Below are 13257 nucleotides of genomic sequence, written 5' to 3'. Positions count from 1 at the left end.
ACAAGCTCTTCTCCAACCTTGAATACCAATGTAAGAAGAAAAAACCATCAGGTCTCTTGGCAAAGTTATGCAAATAACTGACAAATCTCAACAAATACTTTTGCTATGTGGCTATACTGTTTTACAGACCATTGGATATAGGGTCAATGTTTCCCTTTGGGGAAACATGTGTTGATTTGAGGATGCATCTTGGGCACATTTTGCAATAGCTCCCCAACTTCTGCCAAATATAGAAAACCTTGTAGTTTAAGGACAAAGATTTTTAGAAGGTGAAACTGAAAAGTGAAAGTAAGTAACCATAAAATAGCCAGACCTTTCCAGACTGCTAGATAGTTGGTACAATTATATAAAAGTTCTTTTGCAACAGAAAAGTAGCTGCTATATATCTTTCCTCATTATATATGGGACAAGGTTTAAGACTGCATGCTGTTAAATCTTAGATGTCATCTTCCTTTGAAAAAAACAAAAAAACAAACACATACCATCACCCACACAGACAACTGTTTTACAAAAACAGCCAACTAAATTTTCAGAAATAGATCCAATCTGTTTTACTGTCCTTAAGAATAGTTATTAAGATATAAATATAAAAACAGAACAGATACACACACACACACACACACACACACACACACACACACACACACACAGAAAATTGTTATTTGCAGTTTCACCTAGATTTTTGTTATTAATTCTGGGAAATTTCAAGAAATGATAATATAACAGAGTACACTTATTCTAGATTAAGAAGTTAAACAATCACAGTAACCATTCACATTAAATACTGAGAAAAGTAATTAAACTAAGAGTAGGACTATACCATTAAATGCTGAGTCTAAATAACTTGGGTCCATTCCACTTATTATATAGACTTCTCTTACTTACTAGGAATTGATAAGCATCAAGAGAGAGGAAAATGATTTGATGGCTACTTTGCCCATAAAGTCTCCTTGAAGCTAGCAGAAAGGAGAGAAAAAACTCATTAATTCAATGGGATAAAATCATCTACTTAGAGGTGGGATACCAGGATCAGACTGGTAGGGTCAAGAAAATACATGGATCTGGTATCTCTGCTGAAGTTGGTGAACAAAATGATTGTGCAAAATTCACAATGGGATTCATAATGAATTGTCTACGGATGAAGCAAAGAAAAGAAACAATTCTATTATGGATTCATAAAAAGGGACCATATTCTATACAAGAGGGAAAAGAAAGAGGAAATTTTCTACTTTTCTGCTACTGAGACTGGGATATTTTCAAGGTCCAGGAATAACGTACAGGACCAGAAAAGAATAATGTTTATCACAAAGCAGGTTTAGAAGGAATCACTCCCATGCCTTGAAAAAGGCCCAAGATTCACATAGGACTTGGAAAGCCTACCTTAACTAGAAGTTTTGGTATCTTTATTTGACATCCTATTGAAATAGGGAGAGATTACAGGGAAGGGAAGGTGTTTCTTAAGCTGCATCAAATTATCTATGTCTAAACTTCTGTTAACTTTGGATCCACAAACTACAATCTGTATATGTGATCTAGAAAGGCATAATAGGGTAGAAGTGATCTTTGAGTATGGTATTGATGAATGCCTATAGTGTACATGTCTTATGGGGCTATTGTGAAGATAAAAAAAATTGAAAAAAAAAAAGAAACAAAATACTTTTTATACCTTAAAGTGATATTTTAAAAAGTTATCATTATCATCCTCTTCTTTTGCTTTTGTGTGTCCCCCTTCCCCTTTAAAAATCTAAGTTGCTTTTGGAAAACTCCAATTGTAATTTTTTTGGTTTGCCTTTCTCTAATCAGTGTTTAGGAGCATTTTTTCCATATACTTTTGATTTATACCATTTTGATTTCTTCATCTTAAAACTCTCTATATCTTTGTCCATTTGTCATTTGATAATTTTTTTTTCTTTCTCAGTTGGGAGTGAGGAGAATTCTTGTGCCTCTATGGTTAGGTGTAGTGGTAGCCACAATCAGAGCTTTGTAGGAGAAACTGGGACAGGTAAAGGGAAGGAATTGGGGATAGTTGCCATTGATCATTTCTTATCTTGGTTAACACCTTTCCAAAGAGTTGCCAACATAGACATGGTGCTTCCAAAGAAAACAAAGCATATAACTTGACAAAACACTCCTAAATTCTTGACTGTTCAAAAAGCCTTAACTAAACTACATAACAACTTAGATATTTTTTGAAAAGGAAATTTCCAAATTACTATTTGACAGTTTCAAAATAAGAGTTTTGTTACTTACACTCAAATAAATATACTATCATATTAAATAAATTAATTACTATTTCTTCTTTTAAATATACATATCCTTATGATTCTGCCTTTGCCTTCCAAAACTGTCAGTGGATCATAATAGAGTTGAAGCATCAAACATCACATGATGATGGGCTAAGGCCTGAGGAACAATCTTTAGGCAAGTAATAAAGCAAAGCCAAATGGCCTACCTTAAGATGAATCCATAATCTTTTCATTTATTAGCACTACATTTTAACCAAGTGAGTTATTAAACAACAACCATCTAGAATCCTAGTACAACTAGAAATAAGACAAGGCTAGGCACATCTATTGAGAAGGTATTCAGTTCAAGGCTTATAGAGGGGAAGAGAGAATGCTATTGGAGTTGACTAAAAGGAGATAAAGAGTATTGAAAAGGATTTTTAACAGCATTTGGAGGAACTTCAGGTTAGGAAGATCAGGATGACATAAGAGACAAGAAGTTACTAATGATCATTTTAGGTTGTATTTGGAATTAAAGGCCTTTATGACTATATTTAAATTTTAAACCTTTCTATATGAGCTTATACTTGGAAATGGAAATCAGTGAAATTAGGAGACTGCTCATTTGTATGCAACATTTTTTTGGTTTGTGTCAGTTACTAGATGAGGGTTCATACATGATATAAAGGTGTTTTCCTTAATTTTATAAATATTACAGGGAGAAGAGCAAATTATGACACAGCTACAAACTGTATCTGAACTTAGCAAGCAAAAAGTCACTCCTGCCCTCACTTCTGTTCTGGTTGTTAATTGGTATAGTAATAGAGTTTGTAGTTATATTTCATCAATACAGAGAACTCCTAGATAGGGAAACTACTTCTACCAATACAGAGAGGAATATCCTTGACCACTCTAGTTTTAGCTACGCAGAACAATAAAAGGTTTAGTGGTTTCAAATCTAGGTCTCAAGAGACTTCCTAGCTGTGTGACCCCAGGCAAGTCATGTAAGCCCAATTATCTAATCCTTACTGCTCTTCTGTCTTAAAATCAATGCTAAGTATTGTATCTAAGACAGAAGGTAAGGGTTTAAAAAAAGTGGCTTTCCTTGTACTGTCCTCTCTCTATCCCAGGAATTTTGAATGACAGCTTCTATAGCGGCTATTAAAACACAGTGTTGCCATTCCTAATGGCTTGCCCCCTTATATCCACACCTAACTCAACTTTTTTCCAGCTCATAAGCAGTTCTATTAATACAAAGGAAAAAGGAAATGTCTGTAAACAGTATATTATATTATATCAATATCAAGATCAATATATTGTCTCTTGGGGATTTATATGATCCTGTTGCTATTCTTAACAGATATAATGCTGTGACATCACAACAAATTGCTGCTAAAATGTCAACATCATAAAGTTCATTAGAAAAATAAGAAACAGATCTCTTAAAGAGCTTCTACTTTCATACAAATACAAATGTGAGAGACAAGGAAACAAATTGTGCCATAAATAGATGGAGTCTCTGAATAGGATGTTTCCACATGGAATTAAGCAGTCTGGAATACAAATTAAATTTATGAAAAAGAAGGTATTTTGTATTTTACATGACAAGGAGTCTATTTAAAACTACATTCCACAAGGTGTTTTCATTTGGTTTAATGCAGCGGTTCTCAACCTCTCAATTTGTAGCAATGAGAATACATAATGCATATCAGGTATTTACATTCCGAATCATAACTGTAGCAAAATTACAGTTTTGAAGTAGCCACCAAAATAATTTTTTGGTTTGGGGTCACTGCAACATGAGGAACTGTATTACGGGGTCACGACATTAGAAGGGTTGAGAACCACTGGTTTAATGCATCTAATTTTCTTTCATTTATGTAGGTTTTAGAAAAAAAAAACAGTAGTCAGAAATGCAAATAACCTTAAAAAGGCAAGTGGAAAATATATGTTAATAAACTTTTAAAAACCCATCTATAGGGGGCAGCTGGGTAGCTCAGTGGATTGAGAACCAGGCCTAGAGACTGGAGGTCCTAGATTCAAATCTGGTCTCAGACACTTCCCAGCTGTGTGACCCTGGGCAAGTCACTTGACCCCCATTGCCTAGCCGTTACCACTCTTCTCCCTTGGAGCCAATACACAGTATTGACTCCAAGACGAAAGGTAAGGGTTTAAAAAAAAAAACAAAACATCTATGGAGGCAACAAACAGGAACTTTGATAGACTTTAGGAGATAGTAGGGAAAAGAAGGGCCTGGAGTGCTACAGTCCCAGGAGGTCACAAAGAGTTGGACATGACTCAACAACTGAATAGCAAAATCTGTAGGAGGCCTTCACAGTCCTCCTATGTGCAAATAAATGCCTTCTTTTTCAGGATTGCTTTCCTCTCACTCTATATGTTTTTCATGTTTACCTAATTATTTTCATGTCTTCTCCCACAATAGAATATAAGCTACTTGAGGTCAAAGATTATCTTTTGCCTTCCTTTTTATTCTCAACACTTAGCACAATGACTGGCATATTGGAAGGTGTTTGTTGAACCAACTGATAGGTTTTTTTTTTTGTAATTTTGCAATAAAGATATTTTATTTTACCAATTAAATGTAATAACAAATTTCTGCACAAGCTTCCCAAAATTATATGATCCAAATTGTCTCCCTCCCTTTTCTCTTTCCTTACAGAGCTGGCAAGCAAATTCAATCTGGATTATACATGTACATGTATGTGTATGTATGCATGCACATATATATGTGTATATATATATATATATAAATGAAAGATATTTTTTCCATATTGTTCATTTTTGTAAGAGTAATCACATAAAACCAGAACCCCCACATAAAAACCCAAATAAACTTAAGTGAAAAATCTAATTGGGGCCAGCTAGGTGGCTCAGTGGATTGAGAGGCAAGCCTAGAGACAGGAAGTCCTGGGTTCAATATGACCATGTATACTTCCTAGCTGTATGATCTTGGGCAAATCATTTAACCTTCATTGCCTAGCCCTTACTACTCTTCTGCCTTGGAAAAAGTACACAGCAGTGATTCTAAGATGGGAAGATAAGGGTTTACAACAACAAAAAAGGTCACTTAATCCAAGCCTCTGTCTGAAATATTCATTATTGGCCAATGCAAAATAAAATGTCATCACCTATTTATCTAGTACCAAAGTGTTAGGGAAACTTTACCTTCAGGAAACCTACAATTATAAGTATTGCCACTGTGTGAGTAGACATAATATAGTTTATCTAGCACAATCTATTCTAATCTCCCTATTTTACTGGCTAGGTAAACTTCCTTAGCAGGGATCTCTCTAGTCTTTTTCCTTTGTGAACTATCTTGAAACACTGTGACATGTTAGCTAATAATATAAGTTCACCCTGACATTTCTGAAATATGAAAATAAAGTTATAAGGCATCTCTCCCACTATCAGATTTTTTAAAAAAGTATCTTGGATCACTGTCTAAGGCTTTCACAGTTGATTGCACAGCATCTCTTATATATACTTTCTTCCCTGATACTATCGCCACCCTGATGTAGATCCTCATCACCTCACTTCCTAGACTATTGCAAAAGTCAAAATTTGGTTTCCTTATCTCAATTCTCTATCCAATCAGCTGTCAAATTAATCTTCCTCAAGTGTAGGTTTGACCATCTCACTCCCCCTTCACCATTAGATTAAATATAAAATCCTCTCTTTGGCATTCAAAGTTTTCCACAACCTGGCCTATTCCTACCTTTCTAGTTTTCTCATGCCTTAACTCCCCTCCCTGGAATCTGTTATCCAGTTATAACGGCGTCCTTGCTATCCCTCACAATACTTCAGGCACTTTACATCCCTGAAATGCTTCTTCCTTCTCATCTTACACAGTGCCTGGCACACAAAAGGTGCTTAATAAATGCCTACTGAGTGATAATTTCACATTTAGACTAATTACAACCATTTTGGCCATTCTGTTAGCTACTGTCCTTCAAATTATTTTGCATGTTCCACCTAAAATCCATTATTTGTGTTTATCACTATAACAAATTTAAACTATACCTCTCCAATGAATTGACTTTCCTCCAGATTAAATACAAATTGGACAAACTTCAGACAAAGCTTCTTACCAGCTAATCCTACTGCTCCAATATGCCACTATTTCCTTCTATATTCCAGCCTCTAGCCTTTATTTCCAACTAGTGTACCTTACTGCCACTCCTCTATTATATATTCTCCTCCTTCCATGTAAGCAGTTCCACATATCACCTTTCTTGGTAATCACAACTTAACTGCCTCCCCTTCTTCAGAAAGTGTGTCTCAGAACACAGCCCTTAATTTATAGATAAAATTTCAAACATTTTTAACTGCATGCAAACAACACTTATATCAGTTCTTTTGTACCTTTGATATACCAAAACTTCCCTAGATGGAAATTATTTGTAAATGTATGCATTTTCAAGCTTCTATAAGTGCTTAGAAACTGGTGGGAAATTCAGTAAATTAATCTTCCTCAAGTGCAGGTCACCCTCACCAGGTAAATAACTGGTGAACTGATGAACCAGATAAATTTCAGAAGCTAATGAAAGTAACTTTGGTATTACTAGTTAAGTCACAAATAAGAACAAAAAGCAGGCTCAAACACTTTAAAAAATCGATAAGGTGGGCTAATAATTGCTAATAGTAAACATGCAACTCAGCTCTGATTCTAGACCTCCAAAACTCACCTTAGCCTTGTGGAAACCTCTCCTTCTTCCTTGGCAATCCATCCTACATCAGCAAAAGAAGCCACTGCATCCTCTTGGTGCTGATCAGGGCTCCATTCTGTCAGATGACTGGTAAGCTAGAAGTCAGAAGCAAGGCAAAAGTTCTTATTTTGATGCTGAAGTGAATAAGTTAAGGAAAAAATTACCTAAAAGCAAAATCATAGGTCCTAGGACCAAAAAAGTTTCCTAACACAAATCCTTTAATAAAGACTTTGCTACGATCATTCTTAGTTCCTATGCTATAATAAGATAGTTTGCCAATATTTGAATGGTGGTCAATATTTATAATAGCATTAGTTTTGTAATTGAACTAGGATTGTTCTATTCTCTGTTCAAATATTTTCATTTACAAAATACAAATACAATCTAAAATATAAAGCAGTTATTAATACTGACCCATAAAAACATTTTCTAAATTGAAAAGTCTTATTGATTAAATTTCATTGATGATACAAAGTAAGCTTATTATAGAACATAAAAGGGAATATAAAAAAGTTGCTATGTATACCCATCAGTTAGGCTGTTTATAAGAAAATGCTATGTATATCAAAAGAACTAATGTGTTAAATTGTACATGTATTAATGCATATAGCATCAGTATAAAAGTAATTTTAACTCAACTTCAGTCCTGGTTATCCCAAATGTTATTTGGGATATGCAAACTAAGAAAGGAATTAATAAATTGTAAAACAAGAAATATAAGTATTTTTGCAGTTAATAATACATACTAAACATGAACTGCTATAATCTTAAATAAGAATTATTTTCTAAATAAATTCTGAGTGGCAGTGCATTTTTTAGATGGAAGAATGAAAGATTTAACTATAAAAGAAAAACCAACATGGCTATTTTTGTGAGAACCAAAAAACCAACCAAACAAAAAAACCCCAAAAGGTGCTAAGGCAAGACAATTGTAGGTATTTACCAGATAAGTTTCAGAAGCTAATGAAAATAAAACAGATAGAAAATAGACATCCATTACACCAATAATTACTTCCATTCATCCCGCACAGGCATCTGCTCTATTTAAACCAGATCCTTGAAAACAACTTGAATAATGCCTTCTCACAGAAAAAGGGAAAAAAAGCCAAACAACCCTCCATTCGAAGAAAAGTAGGTTGACCCTCCAGATAAGGAGAATATTAAAAGATAATCTAGATATACCCGATGAGTTCAAGTTGCCAAGTTCAGATCAGACAATCCAAAATACTGAAAGAATCGTGAGTTATAAGTGACTGCTGAGTCACTCTCTTGGTCAGAGATTGAAAGATTGGAGAATAGTAAAGACATCCAAGAATCTAACGAAAGCCACATGTTGTCTTGATTTTTAAAAAGGAAGAGACCAGGAAAATATAGATAAGTAAATTTGACTTAAAATTTGAGCAAAATTCTGGATTGAGATTATTATAAAAATGAAGTGAACATCTACAAGATAAAGCAGTGATTACAAAGAGCATGGCTTCATCAAGAAGAAACCATGTGAAAGAAATAATATTCTTTTTTGATAAGGTGATTAGGTTAGCAGGCTAAGAGAATGTGATAGAGATATGGCTTACTTGGATTTTTTAGCAAAGCATTTGACAAAAAACTGGGGAAATAATTTTTGGAACAAGGTGGAGAGACATAGCTACAGGAGAGTACAGTTAGGTACATTTAGAAAGTTTGAATGACTAGACAGAAAGAGTAGCAATGAATGATTTGAAGACAACTTTGAAGGTATTTGGTGGGGTGCCCAAAGGATCTTTGCTGTGTAACATTTTTATCAGGTACCTGAAAAAAAATTATAGCTAACAAACACTACATTTGCTGCTAATATAAAGCAAAGAGGATTAATTAGTATGTTGAGGGATACATTCAAGATCTCAATAGGCTAGAACAAAGGTATGAATCTAATAAAATGAAATCTCATAGGGATAAATGTTACACTCAAGTTTAAGAAATTAACTGTGCAAGTACAAAATGGGAGAGGCATAGCTGATTAGAATTTTGTACAAAAAAAGATTTGAGGGTTTTAGCAGACCGAAGTTCAACATAAGAAAAAAATGCGTCATGGAAAAAAATTAATGATCTTAGGCTTCATTAAGTAAGGCAGTGTCTAGGACTAAGAAATCAAAAGATTATTGTACTGTACTCTTCTATTCAGATATTCACGTGGAGTATTATTTTTACTTCTGTGTACCACATTTTAGGAAGGATATGAATATGATATGCTGGAAAATGACCAGGATAATGAAGAGCACTGAGCCCATGACAAATGAGAGCTGATTGAAACAAATGGGAATGTTTAGCCTGGAAGAGAAGACTTGGAGAATACATGACAGCTCTTTGAAAGCTGTCATGTGGAAGATTGGTAGCAGTTCTAAAATGGTAGATTTAGGGGAAATCACTTTATTCAATTAAAAATGATTTATTAAAAGGGCAGCTAGGTGGCACAGTGGATAGAATGCCAGGCCTGGAGTGAGGAGGACCTGGGTTCAATTCAAATCTGGCCTAAAGACACTTCCTAGTTGTGTGACCCTGGGCAAGTCACTTAACCCCAATTGCCTAGCTCTTGCCCTTTTGTCTTAGAGTTGTAACTAAGACAGAAAGTAATGGTTTAAAAAAATTATTTATTAAGTAACTACAACAATGAGGAGCAAGTAGCCAGGAACATGAAGACAAAAAATATTACCTACAGCTTACATTCTATAATACAGAAGAATTGGCTATCCCCAAGATGGTTGGCTACCCACATAGGGGTATTCAAAAACAAAGGTTGAATCACTATATTCTAGAAAAGATTTTTATTCAGGAATGTGTTTAACTAAATGGTATCTGGAGCTCCTTTCAATCATAAGATTCCATAATACATAATTTAAACATAATCAGTTGAAAGCTCCAATTTAAAAAACAGCAAAAGAAGTGGTATATACAATCAAAAAGTATTTGTTTGGGTCTTGGTATGTAGGGCCATTTTGAATGTTAAAATCACTTAATCCTCAGATAAAATCCTACTCTACTGCCTCACCCTATGTGAGGGTGATCAGGGGATGACTTGGGTCTTTTGAAATCTAAGCCAGAATAAAGTTTCAAAGACTGGAAGATTTTACCAAGTTAGAAAAACTTCAAGTATGGTCCAGTGCTATATCTTAAGTCTGCCAACCAGCCTAGCTAAAATCAGAGAGGCTCATTACCATAAGGTGGAAGACTTTAAAACAATCAATTCCAGAAGATTGCCTATTAAATACTATCTAGGGACTAAGTTGTGCCAATAAAGGGAATACTAATCAAGAAAATCTGATTCTTGAATTACTTAGGGAGACAGAGACTAGACCAGTGATTTCACTGACATGGGGAACTTCCAGTGAATGTACTCCCTTCTACCAATGTAGACTGGTACTTTCTCTGAAGCTTAAGAGTCTTAGAGCTGTCTGAAGGACTGAGAGATTCTATGACTTGGGCCCTGAGTCAAAAAACCTCTTAACTGTTAAAACAATGTAAGAGGGCATGAAAAGAGGTAACTAAATAATATACAATAAAGCATCAAATAAAATCTCAGCTTTGGAGGAAGCAGTCTATTCCAGTTCTGAAGAATTAAAATTGTTAATAAGTTTTTCTTTAGATCAAACCTAAATTTTATTCTTTACAAACTTCTTCCAACTACTCTTAGTTCTGTCTTCTGAGACAGAACAGAACAAGTCTGCCAAATTTTCTCTTCTTCAGATTCTACATCCCTAGATTTTTCAACTGGTTCTTCTGTAGCATGGTTTTGAAGATCATGATGGTCACTGTTCTCTTGAAGTTTCCTCTTAATGTGCTTCTTAAACACAAATAATAAAACACCTTACTATCTAAAATAACAAACATGACAATACAGCTTTATTTTATCAGATAGACAAGTGAGATAAAGATGTCACTTTTGCTTAAAACCTAAACACACAGAGGTTCTGAGGCTTTATCTCTGGCCAAATTAAATATAAATTACAGTTAGTAGGATCAAAGATGATGAACAAGTGAAAAGATTTCAGAATATTGGAGTTTTTAAAAACTTAGCAGTCGGTTATTAAAAACTAAAGTAAATATGAATTCCATCAAATCATTTGGCAGATTCTCCTTAGGGAATTTATAGCATAGGAATCTTCATCAACCTGTTAGAAGTTCAATACAAGTACATATTTTATGGGACCTAAGAAGTTTCTAAGTAATATTGTGTATTACTGTGTGTACTGTTGGAAGGTTACCTAGGCAAGAGCAAAGGATAAGAAGATGGCCAGTTTAATATGACAAGAGACCTAGATGAAAGCTCTCATCACTTTAGGAGAATCCCTTGTGGAGGGCTGATGGGAGGATTCAGAAATGTACAGGATGAGAAATCACTGTTTTGCATAGTTGGGGAAAGTGTATACATCAAAGAAATCACAAATACATTAAAGTATTGAATTCATTGTCTGTTGGTGAAAGCAGGGCCTATATATCTATGCCAGGATACTGGGTTAGGGATTTTTAATACATGACCTTGAAAGACTGACTGGTTGATTCCACCTAAAAGACTAAATCAGTGGACCTCAATATATCTTTTGAATATATCAAAACTCAAATCTGACCTTCCAAATACTATTTTCATAAAAATAAATTAAAAGAAACATTGTAATAAAATTGCTCCTGTTGAAAAGCTAAGTTTAAAGTTAAAGTCTGTTTCTGCCTTTTGCATTTCTTACTGTGATCTAAAAATTACAATATTATGTTTCTTAATAACCTTTTGTTTATAAAAGGAGAAAGTCAGTATCAAAGAAATGACCTGCAATGAATAAACATTCAAGCACTATATAAAGCCCAATTCATCCTCCAAAGGTTGATCTGGCTCATTTTCTCATGGATTAAATTAAATCTTGGATTATCTTACGGCAATCAAAGACCAAGGAATGTAATACTTTTTCAAAATATCTTCCAAGGACAAAAAATACCTTGTATCACATGTTCCCTTGTCTGTGTTATTTATTTATAAACATATGAAGTGCTGCCCTTTGCTTAACATGCTTGTTTAAGTCATGCAAATTCTTATACTAAAGTTTTAAAAATATTGAGCATTAATTTACTGATTTTTTAAAACAGGGTTACTCTTATAGACAGTGCTCAACAAACTGTATAACATTGTAAAGATTTGCTCAAGATTGGTGACAAAGACTGCATTCCTACATAAATGTACATGCATAGCCTGTCCATAGCCTGTTCTTGAAAAGTCCCACTGTGCTACTTAAAAAGTACTATTCTGGGAAGTTAAAGGATTCTGACATTTCTAATTTTCACATGTGTCATGAGCATTATCTAGTTCCACTAAAAAAAACAACAAACAAAAATGAAAACTTCATTTTCCCAAAGATATTAAAATCTCACTCAAAAGATAAATTCAAAAAGGCAATTTCAATAATATTCAAAATAGAAGGCAATAAAGCATTCAAAATGAAAGGGTATAATGCTATAGTACAGAAAACAAAAATCTAATTTAATACCCAAAGGGCAACTCATTTATAAATAGTTCATGCTAAAGGTGAGTTTGTGGCATATGTTAGTAGTCAAGTTTTATGGTTTTTTTGTAGCATGATTATGATACCAGTATCAACATGCACCAATAACTGGTAAAAATTGTGAAATAGACAAAGCTGACTTACTGAAGTTTCACACCACGGTCCTTTCCTACTAGTGCTCGCAGAAAAGAAAAAGAAGAGAAAATAGGAAAGAGAAAGAAATAGAAAATTTTCAAGAGTTTTATATAAGACAAATGTAAAATGAATACTCGTGAAAATCCCCACTTAAAGAGTAAAATTATATCACAAAATATCAATATTTTTTCTCATAAAGCAACACATTCTGTGAAAAATATCTGACAAAACACATGACAACAAATAAAAATGATTTACATTATTCTAAATTTAAATTTTTTTTTAGTAATGTTTAATTTTTTCTCAATTACATGTAAAAGCAATTTTTGGTATTCATTGTCTAACATTTTGAGTTCCAAATTCTGTCCCCACCCCTCCCAAAGATGGTAAGCAACAGATATATGCTATTATACAAAACATTTTTCCATGCTCATTATATTGTAGGAAAAGACCCATAAAACAAATAAAACCATTAAGAAAATAAACTGAAAAGTGCTATTTGATGTGTATTTGGACTCTATCAGTTCTTTCTCTGGAGATGGATAGCATTTTTCATCATGAGTCCTTTGGGATAGTCTTGGATCATTGTATTGCTGAGAATAGCTAAGTCATTCACAGTTGTACAGTATTGTTGTTACTGTGTACAAT

General features: G+C 33.9%; 1 protein-coding gene across 4 annotated transcripts in view; it reads right to left on the bottom strand.

The window, feature by feature from the left end:
* The window catches only part of MTFR1 (mitochondrial fission regulator 1), a 55896-nt gene that overhangs the window by 14139 nt on the left and 28500 nt on the right, over positions 1 to 13257 (bottom strand). For all 4 annotated transcript variants that reach the window (XM_007487054.3, XM_007487053.3, XM_056823984.1 and 1 more), the window contains one exon: positions 6932 to 7047. In XM_007487054.3, the coding sequence (XP_007487116.1) occupies positions 6932 to 7047 (116 nt within the window). The remainder of the gene's footprint in view (positions 1 to 6931; positions 7048 to 13257) is intronic.

Source organism: Monodelphis domestica, chromosome 3, assembly GCF_027887165.1.
Source record: "Monodelphis domestica isolate mMonDom1 chromosome 3, mMonDom1.pri, whole genome shotgun sequence".
NCBI classification, from domain to species: Eukaryota; Metazoa; Chordata; class Mammalia; order Didelphimorphia; family Didelphidae; genus Monodelphis; species Monodelphis domestica.
This window is presented reverse-complemented; position numbering and strand designations above follow the sequence as displayed.